This window comes from Rousettus aegyptiacus, unplaced genomic scaffold (assembly GCF_014176215.1).
Source record: "Rousettus aegyptiacus isolate mRouAeg1 unplaced genomic scaffold, mRouAeg1.p scaffold_m13_p_2, whole genome shotgun sequence".
NCBI classification, from domain to species: domain Eukaryota; kingdom Metazoa; phylum Chordata; class Mammalia; order Chiroptera; family Pteropodidae; genus Rousettus; species Rousettus aegyptiacus.
In genome coordinates this window covers 49,357,491-49,382,638 of record NW_023416295.1, presented here as the reverse complement: position 1 = coordinate 49,382,638, position 25,148 = coordinate 49,357,491, and the positions used below count along the sequence as shown (strand labels likewise).

The 25,148-nt window shown below is 36.2% G+C and overlaps 1 protein-coding gene and 1 pseudogene across 2 annotated transcripts in view; one reads left to right on the top strand and one right to left on the bottom strand.

Annotated features, from left to right (window-relative positions):
• Nucleotides 1–25,148, bottom strand: part of LRP2 (LDL receptor related protein 2) — a 182,468-nt gene that overhangs the window by 130,432 nt on the left and 26,888 nt on the right. For both annotated transcript variants that reach the window (XM_036236602.1, XM_036236603.1), the window contains 3 exons: nt 16,956–17,063; nt 15,584–15,706; nt 9,957–10,073 (listed from right to left, as the gene is read on the bottom strand). In XM_036236602.1, coding sequence (XP_036092495.1) covers nt 9,957–10,073; nt 15,584–15,706; nt 16,956–17,063 — 348 coding nt within the window. The remainder of the gene's footprint in view (nt 1–9,956; nt 10,074–15,583; nt 15,707–16,955; nt 17,064–25,148) is intronic.
• LOC118614608 lies at nt 15,935–16,053 on the top strand (annotated as a pseudogene).

Below are 25,148 nucleotides of genomic sequence, written 5' to 3'. Positions count from 1 at the left end.
GGCTCACTCCCCCCAACAAACAACAAGGCCAGCTTGATGTCATCAGGGAGAGTATGGGAATGGTCAGAGGTCAGCAGTTTGACACTCGGAATAAAGAACGAACAGCTTTCTTGTCTCCATCTATGCTGATAATGAATATCTCTCAGTCAGCTGAGGACCTACCTCTACCCCTGAACACTTTTTGGTCTCTTCTGTGCATAGTTAACTATAAACGCACACCCATAGAAAAGACCGCATAGAGCTACCCGACTCCATTAAACAACAAACATATTTGGAAACCTCTTTGTGAAGCTTTTCCCCCTTTGGAGACCCACACAGAGAGAATAGGTCCAAATTGTTCACACTGAGCAAAGTAAGAAATAAACAGATTCTACTTCCCCTAAAGATTTTTTTTGTTAAAGACATTAACGAATTTCAATCTACCCCAGGAAACAAGAAGTCACAATACTTTGGAATTGGGTGATATATAAAATCTTATATTTTAGTTTATTTGCTTGGCAAATCTGAGTCTAACCTTGTAAACTTTTTTTCATGGAGCAAAGCCATCATGTAGCTTAAATGTCCTGCAGGATTTTAAGAGGAAGTGTAATAAAAGAGGAGAGAATACTCAAGATCACCAGAGAAACTCATCCTAAGTTTTGTCTTAACGGAAAAATTGACAAGTAACTAACTATTAACTGAGCCCTAGACCTCTAAAGTTTACCTGAGACAAAAATGCAAGAATACCTTTGCTCACACCACCTCTTCCCTCTTCCTTCCTTCCTTCCTTCCTTAAACTCCAAATGACACATGTACAAGTTTGTTCCCCTCAAATTGGGAGCTGCCCCTAAATACACATACAAGATTGGTGCACTTTTAAAATTTCTTTCTCTGCTAATGATTTGGATTGGAGCAAGAAAGGTCCATGCTATAGTTCTATTTACATCATAAAAAGAAAGACATGGTTCGAGGACCTCATAGACCTCTCAGAATGGATATCGCTTACAGAGAAGTAAGATACAGATATCAGGCTCTACTCTTTATTATCTTGGCAGGAAGGCTGTAAATACATTCTATTCTCAAAACTTGACAAAATGGTCAAAAATATTTATATAAGAAGATATACTGATTATAAAGAAAAGAAGGCATCTTAAAGGTAGACTATGAAACTTAAGCCAAGATTTAAGGAAAAACAAGAAGTTACTGATACAAGTCCTGCCCAGACACCTGGGACTTTTCAAGGTCCTAGAGTCATCCTTTATAAGTTACTCTGCATTACTCTGGCAGGCTAATCCAGTCAATGATTTGTCAGGAAAAGTTTACTAGTTTGGCCACCAGTACTTAGCTGCCAGTACTATGCATAAAGTTTAAAAAGCAGTAACAATAATAATCACCAACAACATGGACTGAAAACTACATGCCAGAAACTTGTCTAAGTACTCAATATGTATGAACTCATTTTATCTTTATAACAACCCTAGGAGGAAGACACTACCATTACTCCCATTTTATAGATTTACATTTTATAAATTTTATAGATGTGCCTCTCTGAGACACAGAGAGGTTAAGTAATTGGAAAAGGATCACACAAGTGGTGAGTTGAAAAGCCAGAACTTAAATTCAGGCAATCTGGCTCTACAATGCATATTCCTCACAACCTCAATAAATATAGCTTCAGGGTAAGTAATAAGAAGAAGCAAAAAATTACAGAAGAATGAAATCGATTGAAAGGAAATAAAGAATCTTAAAAAGATAGCATGAAAAGAAAGAAAAGAAGCAATCCAAGAAAAAAAAAGTTTTTTATTTTTTTCATTCCATTTCCCTTTCCACTTTGGAAAATCTGAAGAAGTGAGACCTACTCCAGATTTCAGCAATTACGGCATATTCTACTAAAGACTCCAACATGGTATAATCTAGGAATTCCATGAAACTCTATGCTAGGAAACAGAGCTTTCCTGGAGTATCAGGACAAAAAAAAGGAGGGGAGGCCAATATAAAAAAAAAAATCCACACAAAGTAGAAGGAGACCCACCCCCCTCCATCCCCAACACCCACCCCAGTCAAATTCAAGTCCCTGAAGTGACTGCCATCACAGACTAGCACCTAGGGAGTGCAGTAATATAGAGAAGAACAAAAAGGCATTTTCTGCTTCTTTCTAAAAATAGTTGCTTTCGATAAAAAGCATATACATAATAAGATTTGTAAAATGGAAATGGCAATTCAGCACCTTGGAAAGAGAAAGCAAATATAATCATCCCAAGGGCTGGTAGAATTGGACTGACATTGAGTTTAGTCTGGGCAGCTTTCAGGAAACTAAAGCCAAAAAGGGAAACACATTAAGTTATCTTGTTTTCTTTACCCTGCTCTCTTTGAACTACTGGGTCTTAAGTCCCAAATCCCTATCTGGTCGCTATCCATGTTGATCTGATCTAAGACCTAAATTAGAAATGTACTCGAGGGGTCTGCTCTAAAGATTTTGGATCTACAGTGCCTCTTTCTTATTGTTCACAGAACTATCACCAAAATCTGCGTAGAAGGTAAAGACCGACATAGTTCCAAATTCTTAAAAATAATAAAAATCTCACATGAGCCTTAATATAGGAAGGAGTGAGAAACAAGATAGAAAATTGTGTATCAAATGCTATAAAAAATAGTGTGAAGAAGTAGGATGGCTTCTCACAAGTGATCAAATGTATATAATGTGCATTAGATTGGGTGGTACCACCTCTACACAGAAGGAGTTACAGGGTTATCTGTTTTCACTCAGGGCCACACAGCACCTTGGTCCCATTCCTATCTCTTCCTTATGATTATCCTCAGTGACTCATCTGGGCAGAACAAACAGGCAAAGTCTAACCAAAGAGACAGGAAGACTAGCTGCTCCCCAGAATTATGAGATTGGCCACTTTCAAATCACAACTAAAAGTGATACGGTCCAGTCCTCCTGCTGGGAACCCGGCCCCAGATAATTGGGTACTCATCGGCAAATCATTACTGAGTGAATGTCAGTATGCTAGAAGCCAGTTACCCTACAGAGTGCTACCTTCCTCTTAGTTAGAACTGTATTCTATAATATATATTTATTGAAATCCACCATTGTAGATACTGTGCTAAGAACTGGATAAAGGAATAAGCAAAATTACAAGTGAAGTAGAAACTCCTACGGCTTTTTAAAAAATACTTCATTCAATGAATAATTACTGCACACCTATAGGACTGTTAGGTGCTAAAGATAAAGTGATAAACTTCATAAAGTCCCTACTATCATGGAACTTAAATTGTATTTGGGAGAGTGGAAGGACAGACATTAAAATAAATGTCACATAGAAGAAAATGTTATAGAAAGAATATAGTCAATTATATTATAATAACTATGAATGGTGTCAGGCTACTAGACTAATGGGAAATTGCTTCATATAGTCTATAAAAGTCTAACCACTATGCTGTACACCTGAAACTAATACGGTATTGAATGTCAAAAAGAGATTAAATGTTCTTAAACATTGAAAAATGTTATGGAAATATAGCAGGGTAAAATGATAAAGAGCAACAGTGAGGAGCAGCTCTCCGATAAGGTTATATTTGAATAAGAACCATTAGGTTTAGCAAAATGGAGGTGTTTGGTGGCATTGCCAAGAATATTCTCAGGAGACCGGTGGAATTGGACTTTTCAGTGAGTTCAAGAAGGAAAGGAAGAGAGGAAACAGAGGTAGTGACTAAAGACAACTCTGTGTAGCTTGGTTGTAAAAGGAGGCAGAGAAATTGGGAAACAGCTGAGAGGGATCTTAGGTGGGAGATATTTTCTATGTGCTTGAATGATGGAGACTAAAAAGGTTTTCTCTTTCCTCAAGGTTTTGGGACTCTGAATGCTATGTCAACTGTAAGAATGCTAAAAAGATGCATCTGCGATGTGGTATGTAAGGTGAGGTCAGTCTCTCTGCTTCTGCTTTCTCACCTCAAGTAGAGAGAGGAGAGTAAGAGTGAGACTCAGTGGGCAGCTTACATGTGGAACAGTGTTTGAAGAACATGGTTTTCACGTGCCATCAAAGTCTGCAGAATGACTTTAACCACCCTCTCTATCTCCCTCCAACTGTTCCACCGCGTAGGGTTTCAGCAGTCAGATACATAAAGGAAAATGTTTAAGTTCTAAAAAACAGAAAGTCAATAGAAATAAACTTTCAGGGACAAAGCAGTCCCAGTTGCAGGCAGACCAAATACTGCTGATTACCAGCAAGAAAGCCTTCATTGTAACAGGGATTTTACCCTTTCTTTGGCATTCCTAAGTAACAAAAGAGTGCTGCAAACCAGCGATAATTAGCAATAGTTTTACTCACACCCAAATCATTCTAATATGATATTTGATAAAAACAAAATAATCTGTTTACTTAACTAGGGGAGGAAATGTACTATTTTGGAGCAACCGAAAGTCACTGCAATATATTAATTAAATGACCCATAATTGCTGCCTTGTTCTGATGTTTATCTTAGACTCTGCATGAGTGGTTTTCCTTGATGCTAATCCCATTAGAAGTAAAATAGACTGCAGCTTTGAATCTCCCCGTTCCTTAAAAAAAAATCTAGAACTTGTTTAATATCAGGTGCCATTTTACAGATGGCCAGTTTGAAGAGCAAAATAACTTAGGGGAAAATAAGCTTTTACCTCTTTCACAGCTTTTAATATATATACATATTCATACATAGTTCTCAAACAGGAGAATAACCAGAAATACCTTATGCATAAAGGAATAGCAGACAAAAGACCAAACACAATAAGAAACTTCTGTACTACACCAAATTTATTTCAAGGATAATCTTTTTATTGGGGGCTTATACCCTTGCCTTCCTCACCATCTCACCCATTCTCTTACCTCCCCTCCCTGTCCCCCTGAGAGAACGCTTACACACCATTCTTTGTTCCGTAAAAGGAATGCCTGGAATGGACACAAGGTGCTCTGTCTTGGAGCTCTATGTCTTGATCTTATTAAGATTGAAAGGGTGGGGACTACGACCTAGGAGTCTGATCTGACAGGCAAGACTATGAACTACAGAGGCAAACTTCCTGATCCTTTTGAATATTTGGGGTAAAGAATTAGTCCTTTGGTGCTTTTCCAATATCCCTTACTATATTTAAGAGGTTTCTAGGCGCTTAATGTATTAAGACCAGTTCCTATAGAAAACCTTACCTCCGAGAAATAGAAAAATAAAAGTCATATTCATAGGCCGATTCAATACTGTTTTTCCACAGTATTGATTCTTATGCATCATGACTACAGAATAAAATAAAGTGTTATGTCTTGCAAAAATTATTTCTAGCCAAGCCTCACTTATTCTTTGATCATGTGAGAACATTCTAATTTAAAACGTCTAATAAACAGCTGCTGTATCCCTACAGTGACATTTAAAATAGCTAAGTACCTTTATAACTAAATGGATCTCAACAAAGATCAATGGCTGCTAACATCACAAAGAGACAGACAGATATTATGTGTCTCCTACTAGAAATATAAAGAATGTTTCCCTCACATATACAAAAAAAAAAAAAAAATCCTTGCATCACCTGTTCAAGCTTCTATACTTGTGCTATTCTGAAATGGAGCAGGGAAAGAGAGGACATTTTGCTCTCAGGTGACATTTCACATTGTCCACGGACATTTTCGATTGTCACAACTGGGAGGTGCTGCTGGCTTCTAGTGGATAGAGGCTGGGACGACTGTTAGACATTCCACAATGCACAAGACAGCTCCACACAATTAAAAAATCATCTGGCCCCAAATGTCATTAGTGACAAAGTTGAGAACCCTGTTCCAGATCTAGCTACCAACCCCGCCTTGGAGACACAGTGGACATTTTAAAGGACATCAGGGGATACAATAAGCAAAACCCAGGCTGTGAGAAACTCCAGGACAAATGGCGTGGTTTTTTCAACAAATAAATTACAAGGGGTAAAAAACAGAAATTGGAGGCAAACCTATATATTAAAAGATAGCAACTAATTCCAACATACAGATTTTATTTGGATTTTGATTTAAATAATCATGCTGTAAAAAATAATAACAAGACAACTGAGGAATTTAAAAAACTAACTGAATACCTGATTATTTTAAAAAACAGTTGTTAACTTTTAGGTGTGATCATGAGATTATGGTTATGTTTTAGTTCTTATATGATGTCTGAAAGCTGCTTCAAAATAATGTGGAGAAGAATAAAGAAATATGGTTAAGACAAAATTAGCTATGAGCTGATAATTGATATAATAATGATGAGTACAAAGAAACTTGTTATACAATTCACTTTGCTTCTGATTATGTTTGAAACTTTCAATAATAAAAAGCTCTAAAAAATAATTTTTTAAAATAATAAAATAGCTAAGTAACCTTCAGGCAAAAATGCTTTGTAAACTTCTATTTCAAAGAAGTATTCTGAGAGCACAAGTATAGATAGGGTTTAGACCTAAGTTAAAATCCTGGCTCTTCCACCCTTGCTTCTTGACAGTCTCTGTAAAGTGGAGATGGCCATCACACTTACCTTGTAATATTAATGTAAAAACTGCATAAGATAGTGATTGGTGCTCAGTGAATGGCAGTTCCCTTTCCCACTTCCCACAAGAGCTCCAAACAAAGACAGAAAACAAAATGAGGCCAATCCTGCCCCCCTATACTGGCACTTTCTAAAGACTTTGATCCAGGCCATTCATTTCCTTCCTGTACAAATCTGGCTATGGCCAGAAGATCAAAGCACTAACAAGGAAATATGAAGATTCTTTTCTTAATTTCCTCTGATTTGGTAGATGTTTTATGCTCTTCCATAAATAACACAAAACAAAAAATAAACAAGGTAGAGAGAAATAAAAGAGTACGTCATTGTAAAACCCTCCTGCATGTGTGAGATTTTAGGGCCATGATCCCTGAAGGGTTCATGATTTGTATAATTCCAGAAACAATGAGCTATAAATCTGGTTCTGTTTCCTTAACAAATCCTTGTTTCGCCAGTTACATGTACTTAAAAAACAAACAAACAAAAACTTGATTAAAAACTCCTGCCCAGATATTTTATAAAGCCCACTTCCTTTCCTTCATTCTTTTCTGTAACAGCTACTTGCATGTTCGTACCCTGCCAGCTCTTTTCTGGAAGGTCCATTGGCAAAGTCGTCAGGCAGTTGTACTGGTGACTTTAGACTTGGCTGTAGGGTGTTCACATGGAATAAATCCAAACAGTCTGTTTCGGTTGCTTTTTATTTTCCCTGAAATAACATTTCCTTCAGTCGCATTGCACTTGCAATAAAGCACTCATTTTTATCCACTTGCAAATAAGGGGAAAAGATGCAGACTGTTGGCTGGTGGCACAGGCCTCTGGTTCTCTCTTAAACTTTCTCCTTCTGTAAATAAAGTCCTTCATGAAGAACTGTCACCAAACTTGGAACCAGAAGACGGGTTGAGACTAGCTCTGCCACACATTGTACAACCTTGAACAAGATGCTCTACTCTTTGCAGTTTTAGATTCTTTATTCATAAGAGAATATAAGTATGTATACCTGCCCTATTGTCCTCACTGAGAAACCTAATAATAATAACTGGAATTTATATACCACTTTGAAGTTTACAAAATACTGAAAAGTATAATATAATTATGTGCCACAGAAGGATGTTTTGGTCAACAATGGACGGCATATATGATGGTGGTCTTACACAACTATAATGGAGCTGAAAAATTCCTACTGCTTAGTGAAATTGTAGCCATCCTAAAGTCATAGCACAATACATTATTCATGTGTTTTTAGTGATGCTTGTGTACACAAACCTACAGCACTGCCAGTCATATAAAAGTATAGCACATGTAATTATAAACAGTACATGCTACTTGATAATGATAATAAATGGCTATGTTACTGGTTCGTGTACTTACTATAGTATATTTTTTACTATTGTTTTAGAATGTACTCTTCCTACTTATTAAAAAAAGTTTGCTGTAAAACAGTATACTGTGTTGTGCCACCAGCTGCCTCATGCATCTAGCATTTACTGCATCTCTTGATTACATCATTTTCTCTGGTGCTTGAATTAATCTTGTGTTGTTTGCACAGCGATATGCTGTTCAGGCTTGTAGCCTAGGAGTAATAATAAGCTATACCATATAGCCTAGATATAGACTAGGTTATACCATCTAGGTTTGTGTAAGTGCACCCTATAATGTTTGCACGATGACAAAATCACCTTAGGACACATTTCTCAGAATATATCCCCTTCATTAAGCAGCATCACTGTACATTATTTATCATTATTATTAATCAAAATATTTTCTTCACTTGCCTCAATAAAGGACCTAGTGTTTGCTTGACAAAAATGAAGAGTATTGACCCATGAATTTGCTCTTTTGTGACATCCAGATACACCCTACCATCACTAAAATTGCCAGTGTTGGAGTCTAAATTCTCTGCAAAATGTCCAAAGTGAAAGGATACCCAAACAAGAGGCAACATAATCTCTCTCAAAAGTGAGCATTTAAGTTGGAAATTATACCACAACAGAACTGTACCAGAAACGCTGCTAGGAAATAGCAATACAAAGGCAAATAGCACAGACTCATCTCAAAGAATAACAACATACAAGGAAAGAAAGCATTGGAAGAAAAGTGTGCTTTAAAAAAAAATAAAATGTACTATGAGATGAGAGCGTGAATCCAGCATGAATCTGGGCCTGTTTGGCCACATATACAAGTATTTCTTCCATTAAGAGTACAACTTGAACAGTACAGTAAATAGGCATGATTTGTGCATAACTAGTTTATATTAGCTCTTACCCTAGACACAGTACCATATTTGGAAGTGTGGCAAAATATACAGAGGATAATTCTTTCATTCAAAAACATAAAATATACCATTTGGACCAAAGAAAGGACTTTAGGGACAGGCTAGAAAACTAAACTTAAATCAAAATGATCAAACAATAGAGGAAATATCCCATGATAATAGACTAATATTTAAATCTTAGATGAAGACATGATAACTAAGGAGTTGATGATCAAGGTTTCTAAAGTACACAAAATCCATCCATTAATTATTGGAATACTGGAATAGTAAAGTAACTCTTTAAAGTTGGAAACATAAACTTGAGAGCAAAATAAAGGAAGTACCTTAGTAATAAAAAATGGAAGCACATAGTAGACTTATCAAATGCAGTATACCAAAAGATATACAAGGAAAAAAAATGTATAAAAACTTTAGGAAGTTCTGAACAAATTCAGAAATGACAGACTAATGAGGGCTTTTATGAGAAACTAGGTATGTCTGAGACTAAAGACAGAGTTCACTGGACTATAGGACTGACCCAATAGAATAATTCCTGTATTACTGTAGACTAACAATTCTATATAAACCTCAAGAGAGGCTGATTACTTATTTGTAAAAAGTACATCATGCACCATGACTGCACTCTCTAAATTTTGGTTATAGTAATATTTAAACATTATACATAGAATATTGTAATGTGATGCCTAATCTTGTGGTGATCGGTTACAAACCCATATAGCATGCTGACAGGGAAAGCCATTTTCAAAATGTAACACTTTTCCAAGAGTAATCTGAAAAAAATTTTTTTGAGTCCATAACAGCACAAAAACTAATGAGACATTTGACCTAGAACTTTACTATAGTTAATATAATAAAAGTTAGAATTGACCAAACAGGACTTTGTGCTTAGTGTATTCAATGACTTTTCAGGGCTCTGTATTAATGTTAAGTTTCTTATTTCAAAAAAAAAAAAAATTGATGTCCTAAGGCAGGGTACGGTTAGAATGTCTTGTTAAAAATAGACTCCTATCAGAACATCACCTCTAATCCACAAAAGAATCTGCCAAGAAATTTCAGTAACAAGAGGCATGTTGTAGGCATTTCTGTCCATCAACAAATCTAACAAATTGATTAAAATGCCAAAGGGACAAAGGCGAAACCAAATGTAGTGTAAAGACTGAAAGGGACTCACGGCAGTCTTTCTCGTCACTTCCATCTGAGCAGTCTCTGACGTGGTCACACCTGTATTCATTTGGGATACATTCACCACTGGAGCATGTCATCTGATGGTTTGAGCATGTTCTCCCGGCTGTGAAGAGGGAAAAAAATATTACTTTATAATTATTGCCAAACACAGGCCAATCCATTGACATTTATCAAATATGAATGAGGATATCAGAAAAGCAAGTAGAGTGTACACTGAACATAAAGTTCATAGGGTCACAAGGTAAAGCACCCAGCTACCTCAAGGGAGGAAGCTTACAATACAAAAGTCAAGGTATTATCAGGATACTACAAAAATGTCCATAGAATCATATCAACATTCAAATGTGTAGTATAGATGATTATTTTATCAATGTGTATTGAAAACACAATATAGATTTTAAAACTATATAATAAAGAGGATGAATGAAATAAGAATTTTGTAGTTATAGATACTAATTAAGGATTGGTAAGTTCCCCCTCACTGAAATCCTGTTTAAATCATAAGGAAATATGACAAAGAGTTAACACTGGTTATTTCTAAGTGGTAGGAATATGGGTGATTTTATTTTTTTCTTTAGAATTTTCTCCATAATATAAACTTTCTACATTGACCATTTGAACAGTTTTGTGAACAGAAGCAAAAAATTTTAAACCAGTTTAATTTTATCTATGTTGATTGGGATAAGTGAAAGCAGGGTATCAGTTTATCAAATTTGCCTTTGGATAAAACAGATAAAACCAAATGAATTGATGTCTCAAGCATCATGTGAAAGCTATTCTGTAAGTCTGAGGCAGGAATTATTATAGGATTTTTTTAATTGCCCACAAAAAAGAAAAGCATTTGAGGAAAATGCAATCTGCTAAACAAATAATATAATCAAATGAAAGAAAAAAGGTTTTCCCTGAATTTTTAATTTTGTAGGCTCCTGTATAGTACAAATACTTAAATTCAGCAAAATTTGGTTTTTCAATAAAATTATATATCTGTTAAGGGATGTGACATCAAAACTTACCAAAAATTTTTCTAAAAAACAAATTAACAATAATGGTTTTAAAGTGCATACCTGAAACTTCAAACATATTAAGATTACCATGTGATAAATAAGATGCAAAAAATAATTAATGATAATTACTACCCTTAACCAATTCTATTTTTGTCATCTTGTTTCTTCTTTCTGTTTAATAAAATGGTTTTATTATGAATGTGTCATGTAATTCTTGAATAGCAAACAAAATTTTTCCAGTCAGCCTATTTCTGACACTTTGACAGTATGATTTCATATCTTCTCCCAGTACCTTGTATCTGTGGATAAATTTTACTTCTACTACTAAAAGCAGAATAGATCATATTTTCTATAAGTCACTTAAATGTCTCAATTCTGCGCATGACAGAGGCACAATTTCATGTGAATAAGATTAAAAAGATTAACACCTCCTGAGTGGTAGTATTTAAATTCCCATATAACATATTTAAGTATGTATTGCCAATTTCCATATGAAAGTAAAAAGCTTTCTTTTTTCCTGAAAAGGCAAATGATGAGTAGTCTTAAACAAAATATGAAAAGAAACTACATCAAGGACCAAAATTACCTTTATTATCTTAATTATTCTTAAACTCAAGCCCAAATCATTCTATATTTTGTGCTTAACATTTTAAAGTATTCACAAGGAAGCAATCAAAAGTTCATTCAAACATAGGGAAATGACAAATTAAAATTACATAGTTCCATCAACCAATCTAACGCCTGGTGGATTCACTTATTCCTTATTACACAAACATCTATTGATAGCCTATTATATGCCACAAAGTACATAAACAATGAGAATATAAAGATGAATAAAGCACAAGGAACTCATAGTTTTCTGGGGGAGACTTCAAGAAATAATTAGAAAACAATGATGAATTATCAGTGCACAACTAATTATAAAAGCATCAAGGAGGTGTGCCTAATTCATTCTGGGATGGGAACATGCACAAGGACAGCTTCCACGAGGAGAAACAGCTCACCTGAGACTTTAGGAGAAGCAGCAAATAGCTAGGCCAAAAGGATGGAAGGACCAGCTAGCAATGAGCATTTAGGCAGTACGCACAGAAACAAAAGCCGGGGGGACTCTGCATGGTAGGCCCAAGGGAACTACAAGCACTGCTATAGCCCAATAAAGATATTTCAAGGCAGGAATGGCAAGTGATAGACATGGAAAAATAAGCAAGTAATGGTCACTCCTTAAAGGCCACTGTAAACTGTGCTAAAGAGTTGGTGCTTTCTCTTTGAGGTGACAGATAGCTACCAAGGGGTTTTAGTTAGAAATTTCCAGCATCAGTGCCACTGAGAACCTAAGGAAACACAGGACTGGAGGCAGGGAGGCCAGTCCAGAGGCTGCTGTAGTCACTCGCATGAGAGATGTTGACAGTGGTAGCATAAACAGGAAGGAGATTAAGTTTAGAGATGTTTATAAAGCAAATTAGGCAGGAATTATTAAATATGGACTGTGAAAGAGAGAAAGGAATCAAGAATAACTTCCAAGTTTCTGGCTTGGGTATCCACAGGATTGTGATATCCTTTTCATGCTAATCGATTACATACTAATATCACCTACAACCATGTTTCTTTTTCATCTAATGACATGCTTTCATTATGAAACATGTTTCATGAAATTCTAGATTAACAAGGAAAATAACTCCAGTCTGCCTATTTCAATAGTTTGATACCAATTTTGTATTTTCTGCTAGTACCTTACAGTGAGTTAACTTTGTTTCTAAAATAAAGATAACACATATAGACCAGCAAATATAGAAGGAAAAAGACAGTTCCTGAGGGAAGATGATCAATTCTAGTTGGGATACCTGCAGTTTGAGGCATATTGGAGATAGCCAAAAGGGATCTTTCAAGACTGAAGTGTGGGCTAGAAACCTGGGTCCTAAGCATAGATTTGTATATCATCAGCCCACAGAGAGTTATTGAGATCATCAGAATGGTTCAAATTATCCTGGGAGAGCATATGGAGTGTGAGCTGCGAAAATCAGACTCTGAGCAACATCAATATCCAAGGACTGGGTAGAAGAGAAAAAGAAAATGGAATGATCAAAGCAGTTAAGGAGGGAGCCAGGACAGTGGGGAGTCATGGAGGACAAGGGATAGTGTCAAGAAGGAGGAGTGATCATCAAAGTCAAGGGTAATAGAAAAAAGTCCACCCACTATGATAAGGAGGAAAAAGCGCCCACTCTATTCGACAATCAGTTCTCTGGTGAGAACTTAGTAAACATAGTATTGGTATATTCTGTCTACAGTTAAAAGATGTCTAATAAAGACTTTTATATTGTTAAAAAATGCAAGAATTGCCTCACACAATCCATACTCATTTAAAACGGTATGTAACATTGCTTATAAATTACCGTTATCAAATTATCAGCTTGCAACCCTAAGGCCTGGCATTCTGTATGAAAGATAGTAGGTTTTTGAATGAATGCAAGCTGAATAAAGTATAGTCACTGTTCTTCAGAGATTCATGATCTAGCCCCATCACAAATCTGCCATCTGCAGGATACCCTATCTTTCTCCTAGGACCTTCAAGAGCCTAGCCAGAGAATAGCCCACACTGACTTCCTAGAAACAAGGATTTTTTTCCTGCTCTCTACTATGCCTGGCATTTTCCCTTCCTTCCTTCAGTACTTCTGAACTACCATCCCCACTCCCTCTTTCAGATCTCATAGTCCCCTTTTGCTACTCCACTCTAAATCCTGACACATAACTGGACCTGATCTTGATATGCTCCTGTTTGGTCTCGATTAGCTCCATGCCTTCCTCAGGACTGCCATTTGTCACCACCAATACCTCCACAGCCTTACATCATTTTACCGGTTTCCCCTTAACGACTTTGTCCCAAGGATCACCACCCCCTCTTCGTTGGGAAGCCCCATGATCAACACTGACAAGCCCTAACAGTCTTCCTTTTAGGTTTAAACCGAAGTCGAACTCACGGGTATTTAAAGAATTTCTATTCTCTTCCTCAAAAGACCCTTGGCATCTAGCGGCTCAACTGAAAAGTTCACACTCAATGCTAGACTCAAAAGTCCTGGGCTAAATTCCAATCTTTTCTAAATGCATCCAGAACCTACTGAAGGCCATGGAATCCCATTGCTAGTCATCTAACAACTAAACAAATTCCCATGTAAAGTAGCCTTTGAAAACATCTGTTTCTTCTTTGATCTTTGTGGACAATGACTATGTGAAAAAGCCAACAGGATCTTAGCTGTCACCTTAAAACCGGCGCAAAGAGATGATAAATGTCTGTGATTTGTGGGATGTGCATTTAATAAAGCAGAATATGGTGAGGCTCAAAGGTGAATGCCACAGAGTGATCAGAACTGGTCTCTTATAGAGGAAAATTGGGGTCAAGTGTCTGAGGTGTAGCCTAACATCTTCTCTGTAACTTCCACTTTGATCCAACTCAGACTTGCTGAAAAGTTTTGAAGTTTGTTTTTTTGTAGGGGAGAGGAAGATTTGTCATAAGAAAGAAGAAGGAAGGAAGGAAAGAAGGAAGGAAGGAATGACAGACAGACAGGAAAGAACAAATGAACGCAGGGAAAGAATGTTGATGTTCTCTCTTCTAAACACTGAAAGTTAAATTAGGATAATATAAATGTTGAGACTTCTGCAACTCTCACGTAATCACAAAAAGCAAATGGGCTAAAGATGGCAGAGCAAAAAAAAAAAGTGGGAGAAAATCAAATAATGTTATTGAGCCAAGAATTAATCAATCCTGGAACAATCTTGCATTTGGGCTTATTATATGAGATAATAAATTCCCTTTTGCTTAACTTTAAGTTGTAGTTTTCATTCTTTGCAGCCAAAAACATCCACATTGATAAAAGAATAATTTTAAATTATACAAATATCCTTAATAAAGCAAAGAAATGATACAGATAATAGACATTTTCACGTGTTACCATCTTATATTAACCCAAAGTTACTCTCTCAGTCAAAATTTTTTTCAAGCCCAATAAAACTCTCATTTCCAGTTGGATCCCAAAGAAATTAGAATTTAAAAGTTCCTTGCAGGTTACTGCCCTGAACCCCCTCCATGACTAGGAATGCAGCAGTTGCGAGGGTCCTCTTCATTGTTACTATTTTTTTTTTCTTATTGTAGCTCATCCAATGGTGGCCATAGCAGCAGTAACTGCAGTAACCACCAAAAACGCCTTCAACAGACCTACCTACTTGCTCCACTTAATTGAAATGAAAAGTTTACTGGGGCAGAAGGGGTGGAAGCTTTGACTGCAGGAACAAAAGGACTCATCCAAAACCAGCCACACGAATGAAAACCCCACCTATAGATACCACGAAATGTTTTGTTTCTTTCTGTAGTAATATGACCCAAATTAAAGACTGGAAACCTATCCCATTTCCAAATCACTGGGGTATTTTTATAATTCCCCAGCACATTCGTATTTTCAATATCATCCAACCTGAGTGAGATTGGTGGCGTGCATTCCATTGTTGGTTAAGGCACAACTCAACATTTACTAAGAATCATCCCATTGTGTTTTGTACTTGTAATAGGTTAAATTTTAGGTCCAAAGGACCTAAACAAAATTCTTCTACAAACACTTACGGCAATGCTGATGTTCATCTGAGCCATCCGCACAGTCCTGCTCATCATCACATACCCAGGAGTTAGGGATGCATAGCTCTTTACTCTGACATTGGAAATACCCCGACTGGCAAGAAGGGGGAGCTAAAACAAACCAGAAAAGGCCTCATTATGTCAAACATCTACCATATTAACCAAGAAGCAATGTTTATTTCAAAAGAATGTATGTCAACTTCTGCTCAATAATTTGATAGCAAATAATAATTCTATACTAGAGTCTGTGGACTCTAATCAAAGTTCACTGTCAAGTATTCTCAGCAATGGCATCACAACAAACTTACGATCCAAAACAATGCAAAAATATAGAAAATAGTCTACAGCCATGCCACCTTGAACATGCCTAGTCCTGTCTGATCTTGGAAGCTAAGCAGGGTCAGGCCTGGTTAGTACTTGGATGGGAGACCACCTGGGTATATCAGGTGCTGTAGGCATCTAATAAATAAATAAATAAATAAATAAATAAATGATTTTAAGAAAATACAGAGAATAAAACAGTCCACACACACACAAATTCAAAGCTATAACAAAAAGTATTAACTAAAATTTTAATTTAAGTAAAAGTTAACCATGAGTTATTATTAAATCATTTGAAATGTTTTGTAATAACTAATAGTAAAGCATCATAATGAACTGGAAAACCCATGAGATTTGAAAAAGAAGTCCTAGAGTCAAATAATTATTATTTCCACCATTTTTTTGCTTTAGAACCTCTGGCAGGTTCTCTGAGCCTCAATGTATGCATCATAAAATGGAGACTATAGTTATTTCATGGTTTGATATTAAAAAATAGTTAAACAATGTATGTGAAAGTACCATATAATGCGAGTTGCTATCACTATTGCATTGGTATTGCTGTTATGATCATTGTCATAGGACACCGAAATATAATAATAATCTCTGAAAAGTTGTTGGGATAGCCATTCATTTATTCCTTTATCCCAAAATTCACTTTTCTTGCCTTTTTGCTCCTGGTATTTAACCTAAAGTGAACTCAGTAAGCCCAGAAGAAGCAAATAGATAGCATGTCATCATGTCTCTACGGATAGAACCGCTCCCTTTCTCAAAGGGTGGTTCAGACTAGCAGCATCAACATAACATGGGAGTTTTTAGAACTGAGATTAAGGGTAAAATAGAAACTGATGTGAACTGAACCCCTTCCTCAAGGGGAGTAAAACAATTGTTAATGCCATCAGTTCTCTATTCAACCATTCAGATCCCAAAAGATTATCCTGAATGTATCTCTAAAGACACAACTCTTTTCATTACAGCTAAAATCACTATGAAGCATTTATGCTACTAAAAACAGAGTTTAGCCTGGCCCCTCTTCACTTACGGCAGCCAGTTTCGTCAGAGTCGTCCAAGCAGTCTTTGGTCCCATCGCACCTCCAAGATGCATCAATACAATGCCCATCTTCACAGCGAAAATGCTCACTGTCACATTCTGCAATCCCACAAGCAACAGAAAACCAGTTAAAAAAAAAATTATGCCACACAGATATTTCACAGGAATACAAATTTTTAATAAAAACCACTAAAGATTAGGAGAAATACAGTATAATGTAACACGGTTGCAGAATTTTACCTATAACAGAGTTATATATGGGGGAGGAAAAAAAGCATAGAAAGACCAGAATGTTAACAGTGGTTATCTCTAATTGAGAACATCATGAGTAACTTTTCATCTGCTTGACTGCTCTTTTTTCAGTTCCCATTCTATAGTTTGCTTAAAGTTAATTATTACTAAATAATTAACAACAATTTATGGTCCCTTATTCTTAGATTCATACCAATATTTTGGCTCTTTTTGTTGTTATTGTTAAAAAATTAGTAAGATGCCATGTCTGTAATCTTATCTTTGCAAACAAATATTTTTTTAAAATAAAAAAAATCCATAAGCAGGGTCAGGCCTGGTTAATACTAGGATGGGAGACCACTTAGGAATACCAGGTGTTGTGGATATTAAAAGATAGATAGATAGATAGATAAATAAATAAATAAATAAATAAATAAATAAATAAAGCAAAAAACAAAAAACGAAAACCAAAAAACAAAATAATCTATGCAGCTGACCAGAGTATACAAACTTGGCACCAAAAGTTGCCACATACCCAAGTGTCAGTGATTATCCATTTCCTAGCGATACCAGAAAGAGAATTTAACTTAAACAAGTTAATTTCATTTAACCAATATATTCTTTGATTTTTCCTGGTTCTCCACAGTGGACTAATTTGGCAGTTGGAAATCCTCTGAGTTTCCCTCAAATATCTGACCAGTGACCTCTCCATGCACTATGTGCCAAGTAGGGAATTTTTTAAAGAGAGCAGCCTATGCCAGCCCAACTTGGAGAAGACTCAAAATTATTCTTTCACAAACCCAAGGTGATAGAGAAGTAATTTAGGGGTTGGAAGAATAATTGTATTTTTCCCCATGTATTTAAGCAACCATGTTAAATTATTCATTTCAATTTTTGCCTGATTAATCCAAAATTAGGTAAATATACAGATCAATTACCTACTGCTAAAATAAATAAACAGTGTGCTATCATGACTTGTGTAAATGCAGGCATATCAACAGCATGACATAAACATAGTTAAGCGATCTATTCCTAGGGGATATAGGCTACTTTGTTCATGGAATGTTCAAATCTGATTGTCTGGTAGTGACATCCTGATTTATAATGTATGCTGCAAATGGTCAGAAACTTCCCTTGGCTAAATGGTGGTACCGAGTGGTACAGGAATACGTACACCCAAATACCTTCTATAGACTAATGCATGATGGTGGTTGGTGGTGCAGGTCTGGGGTTGGTGGTGCAGGTCTCTTATCAACTACCTTTAAAACACAACAACCTCCCTTGCAAAAATGCCCCTAAGGAATGTACAAATTCACTCTGGAATCCCAGAACTTCTCATTGGATTTTGTTCTACAGAGCAATATTTCCATGGGAGATTAGGGGCTTTGGAGGTTTAGCTATTAACATAACATATATTAAATCACTTTTATCAATTAAGTCTATTGTTAGTAATGTAACATATTACATTTGAAAGTTTAGTACATTTGTCTCCTTTAGTATCTAATAACTTCTGGTTAAAAAAATTATAACAATCTAAAGGTCAGTCTACTTATAAAGAGCTTCATATTGCTATGGGGTGGGGGGGAGCATACACCTAGAAACTAAGTATATGAAAAGAAAATTCTCAGAACAAAATATTGCCTGTTTCAAAAACACATATATGTAGTGCTATTCATTAAGTAACTTTTATAACAAGCCAAATTTTGAGGCTTATTGTTTTTAATAAAATGCAAAGTTAAACACATCATGAAAAGAATATCAAATAGACACCTAAAAGTCATTTTTTAAAACATCTTGAAGCCAGTTATTTAAAAGCATTCACATCAAAAAAAATGTGACTGATAGCGGAAATTTGCAATTAACTCTTTATAATTGGTGTTTTTCACATTTGATCTCCTAAATACTCTGTTATCTAAAGTAATATATCAAACCCAATTTACTCAATTTATCAACAAATCATGATACTTCATTTGTCAAATTCACCTTTTCAACATTAACTTCCATGTCTAACTTTCAAATGACTATTGTTTGGAAATATCTATCCAGAAAAATCAAACTGACACTATCATTACTAGGTGCCTCTTAGCAATCAATCAAAATGATCCACTGTGTCAGAAGCCTGTCATTCACTCTATAATAAAGGGAATATGTCCTGTTTAAAAATAAACTGTTGGTGAATTGGTCTAGATCTGGTCTGATCACATTGCAGGTGCCTCTGATTTCAATTGGTCTGTATTCACTTTATTTTGACTGTTTTCATTTCAAATAAGTAGCCTTTATTCACAACCTCTCTAAAAGTTACTAGATATTATCTAAGCTTTATTGTTTAATAACTTAGTCTAAAAAAAAAATGGGGGAACAGGAAGAGTATGGATTTCACACACTGGAGCCAAATACAAAGTTTATGGGGAAAAAAAATCTAAATAGAGAAAAATAAAACTTTTTTCAACAAATGATCTCTAAATATCCATATTCAACCAATTAGTTTTAACCAAGAGGTAGTTTTGCAATCAATAACTTTCATAACTTTAAAATATTTTTCCTCTAATAAAAACCAAGGAAGAAAACATCATAATGCATGCTGAAATAAAAAACTTTTGTCAAGAACTAGGCAGCTATTGACAAGGAACCACTGAACCCAATGGACACCATTTCCCAAGAATCAAAACAGATGGTACAAAGATTAAAAAAAAAAAAAAATACATGTGGTGCTTAAGAGGCATGCACTGTTCTAAGCACTTTGCCAACTCTAAGTCATTTAATTCTCATAACAACCCATGAGATAGATGTAATTATTATGAACATTTTATAAATAAAGAAATTGAGGTATAGAGCAGTTCAGTAACTTGCCCAGTATCAAATAGCAAATATGTGCAAAGCAAGGATTTGGACCTGACAGTTTTGGTTCTGGCATCTGTGCTATACTGACCACTGCTCTATGTCCCTTTTCACACACACATATACACACACAAAGATTATTCCACCAAACTCAAGAATGAATGTTAAAATATGATTTCTTCCAAAACTGCTATTGACATTAATTGAATTCATTAATTGGGCTGATATGGAATCCATACCAGATGCTCATAATTCAATTAGAGACTGGTAGTCTATTTGGCAGCAATCATGGTACATAAAAACTCTTGGGCTTAGGAAAATTTGCAACAATCAAAAGCAGTGTAGGAAAAACAAACAAACAAAAAAGCCAATCTCTTTTTTTTAAAAAAAAATATATTAGACATAAAGATAAACTTATTTTTCAACCTTGTGGGGCCCTGGAGCCAAACAAGAGTAATCCTTTCTTCATAAATAACCATATCCCGAGGTTCCTGGTCTAAGTATTAGACTTAAAATGTATTAAGAGCAGATATTAGAATAACAGGTAATGCACCTAGAGGAGGGAGTAAGCCATTCGTTTTTCCAGGATGGGGAACAACACTGATTTGAGGCCATTATAGCCTCTAGCACAGTGCTGGGCACAGTTGGGACACAACACATATTCATCATATAATGATTCCTTTCTGTCAAATTCAATCTATTGGAATCATTATTATGTTATATCAGAGATATATAAAACCATCAGGGCAAATAATGAGACTTTAAATTGGAGTTTACTATCTTAAATCCATACAAAGAAAAACAAAATCCGGAATAATTTAAAATAAGAGAACTATCCAGAAGTTTTAAAAAAGAGAGAGAAACATATTGAGTCATATTAATAACAGTCTCATTCTTTTATCCTTTCCTTGTAAGTTTCTTTTCTGGCTCATGAATTCTCTTCTTAGAAGAGAAAAGCAAATCACAGCCAATGGAACATTGTCCGAAGTTACTAGAGTTAGGTAATTTCTATGGCAAATCCTACTTTCCTTCTAGATCTTCTTAACATGTGCAGATCCTGCCAGACATTTGGTCTACCTGAGGAGGTACATGTGCTCTTTTTAAAAGCATGTAAAACTACATGACGTTTTAATAGTCCTACTTCACTGAACACAAAGAAACAAATAAATTTAAGAGGCAATTCCTTAATTCATCCATAATTTTAATTTCCCTGTACTTTTTAAACTTTTCCCCCTTGGTATTGATAGACATATGTCTGATATTTACGAGATGGGTGACAGTTCACTACAATTCTCACACTTATCCACCCTAGCAAGGCCATTCCCCTTTTGAAGATTTGGTCACTTGCTTATTTCCAAAACTTTACACTGCAGCCATGACAGCCAAGGGTGACAAATTGTATGGAAGACCATGCTCTGCCTAATGTCAACTGGTAGAACAGTCAAGGACTCAATTAATGGAACTGAAACAAGACATACACAGCAAGCCAATCTACTACTCTTTCTGTGCAATATTTTATCTGCCTAGTTTTCTAACAAATCACCAAAGAGATGACCATACTTTTTTTTAAATTCCATTTACAAACCCTTCAGTTGACTACGTTTTCCAAATTATTGTTTCAAAGCCCTGATGTTTTGACAGAGCAAAACAATAGAAAGAAGACAGTTCAAGAAGTCAAAGACTCAGGCAAAACTCACAAAAGCCAGATAATAAGTAAACACATCATTTAAGTGCAATTAAAAATAAAAAGTGAAGTCAGACTCACTAAAACCATTTAAAAAAATCATACCTATTATGTGTAAAACATTGTTCTAGGGTCTGTGGAAGAAACAATGAAAGCCAAGTCTTTTTTATAAAGCTTACAAATTTATTTATACATTATGAATTAAATAGCCATGCAACAACAAATAGCTATTTATTGAGCACCTGTTGTGTGTCAACCAATATATAAAGCTTCACACACATCTACAGGATCCTCTTGGAAATGTTATGAAGTGGGAATTTTACTTACTTAGTAGAAGGGTAAATTAAACCTCAGGAATATTAATAAACTTCCCACAGGGTTGCAGAGGTAGAAAATGTCTGATTCTGACCCAGGACGCATGTGACTCCAGAGTCTATGCTCTTTTTCATCACACTTCTCACAAAATAAATGATAGCTTTCGTTTACCTAGAAGTTATTGTGTGCCACAAATATTTTAAGTGTTTTCCATAGATTGTCTTACTGCCCTCACAACAAACCTATGAGGTATCATTGATAGTCCCATTTCATAGATGAAGAAACTGAGGCTTAACCAAATTTCATGGCTAGTAGACGTGAATCAGGGAGTAACATCTAGGTAGTCTGAATCCAAAGCAATGCCATATGACAGTAAATGATTGGTTCTAAATAAGCAGCAGAACCAACTGGTCTCAGGGAGAAATAAATTAACATCACAGGCTGGTGTGGTCAGAGAAGGCTTCATGAAGGAGAATAGAACTACGCTGGGCCTTTGTGGATTAGCAGGAGAGATCAGGCATTATGTAGGGCCCAAAGAACTCGAGACAAGCCTAGCACAGGTGAGGGCCTAATGGACCAAGCACTGAGAACCTCTTGTAGAGTGGTGGACAGAGAATAAAGGACCCTAAATACCAAGCAAAAGAATGGCATGATTGAATGGATTGAGTAAGAAAACTTAGAGCTCACTCATGCCAGTAACTGTTAAAACTTAAGGTCACTAGGTAGATGCAAGCCTGGACTAGGATACAGACTTTGGCCATGAGAAGGGCCTCGGGCTCCATTTCATTCCTCCAGATCCTTGCCTAGTGCATGTGAACTCAGGGAACAGGCCTGTGAGTGGCTTACCAACAGGCTGCTAACAGAGATCAGTCTCACCTTACAGCCCCTACAGTCTCCCCAGGCCTGATCCAAGCAGCTTCACGTGCATGGCAAATAGCCAACAAGTTCCACAGGGGCCACCAAAATTATCCTAGTGGCTTTCCCCACCATCCTCTCCAAGTTGAATATGTCTGAGCATCCAGTCTACAGAATTCAGTCAGCTCTCAAGAGTCAGTTGTCCTCACAGATCTCAAAGATTGCTTAAATAATTGCTTGATAATTTTTTGTGTCTTTTCAGTGGTCAAAAGCCAGTAGAATAATGTGATGCAATATCAAAGTAGCCTCAATTCTGCAAAGTGAGAAATTAAGTTTCCATCTTTTCTAATTGAGCTACTCTTCTCCGTTTTCACCTAAACACTAGTCACTTGCCTTTCTCTTCCCTTCCCCCTAGTCTCTCACATCCCACTTATTTTTCACTGAGTACCTCCTACCCGTACAACCAGTGTCAATCAACTGCAGAGCATTATGTATAAAATGACGCTTCTCAAGGGTTCTCAAGACCCTGTGATTGGTATCTAGAGTGAAACAATTACTCAATTGCTCTGAGCAAAGAAGGATGTATAGCATCCCTGGCCCCCACTTGTGGAATTCCAGTCGTGCCCATCCCCCCATCGCTGTGACCACAAATAACACCCCCATACATGTCCAAATACCCCTTTGAGAATGGCAGTACCACCCCCAATTGAGAACAACTTAGAATCTCTAAGCAGCTTGGACATTCAGAGCTCAAAATGTCTTAACCCACATGAAAGAGATCATCTAAGAAAACCCCTATAATAAATTCTTCCCTTTTAGAGATAATAAAATTTCTTAAACAGCAATCCCACTCCCTCCCACCCATCAATAAGAAGGCCTGGGATTGGGCAATATCAGGCTGAAGCTGCTAGTACCAGCAACTTGAAATGAACTCCTCTGGAAATGTGATAAAGAATCTAAGTTCCAGGGAGGCCTGCTTCACCCTGGAATGCTCCACAGTGCATCCACAAGCTTCCACTTGGGGGTGGGTGAGGCGGGTTGGTAGTAGTCATACCAGAAAAAAAAATCGAGCTGAAAATCTAAAGTCCTCATGCAGTTCTTCATTAATATAAAGGATCGTTGCTATGAAAAACAGTTCTAAACACACCTGTTTTATGGCGCAACTTTTCCCATCTTTAGAATTACCAAAACAAAAAGTAATTTCTTCAAATGTCCTCTCCCATCCCTGCCACATTCTCTCTCTCATTCTCTCTCTCTCTCTCTCTCTCTCTCTCTCTCTCTCTCTCTCTCTCTCTCTCTCTCTTTCTCTCTCTCTCAATTATGCAAGTGCCTAAAACATTCAAAAGAATCTCCAAATTTTTACCAAGAACACTCAGCAATGAAAACTTCCTGCAAAGGCCAAAGAGCTACAATTATAGGATGTTGAAAAGAACACTATCCAAACAGAAGAAAATTTAAGATAGTCCGCCTGCTGAGTAAATAAAGCCCCAATGAACCAAACTACTTAACAGTAAAATGCCCTTCAGCACTTAATGATTTAACACACCTTGTACAAAAACTACAAATCACTCCCATTTAAAGAGCTGACTTCCAGCCCTGATTGCCCTAAGTATTCCCATATAGCTTCTTAATTAGTAATAGAAACTACTGGAAAATGGTTAAACGGAATCAAACACTAAAAAAAGAAGAGATACCTGAGAGAATTAAATAACTGTACAGATATCCAGGCAAAGAGCCTTCCTGCTTAAGGCTTATAAACAGTATGATAGACCAAGACTCAACCCAAACATAGTTTATAGACAGTATCAAACCAGGGTTTTGCTGATTAATTAGACCCAAGTGTTGAACCATAAATCCAATTAATACAGATGTATTAAAGCTGCAAGCATCACTAACTACTATTTTGGTCATCCTAAGAGGCAGATTAAGATTGGGTTATCAAATAGACAATGGCTTAATACTAGAAATTATGACAATAGTGGCCAAAGGAGAAGAAATTGTCTCCCAACTGGTGGCTTTGATGATTCTCTGTAGTCATAGGCTAAATCATTTATAAATACTTTTTGACAGGATCATACATCTTGCTGCATTTCTTCTCTCTTACTCCATGTATTTAGTTCTTGACTATCACAGCTGTTACATCATGCTCTAAAAATAGGAAGAGAAGAGGCAGAGACAGTGAGGAAGAGGAAGAGAAGAGAGCAAGGGAGGCAAGGAGAGGCGTCCACGTTAACAATCAACGTCCAGACATTAAATTTAAT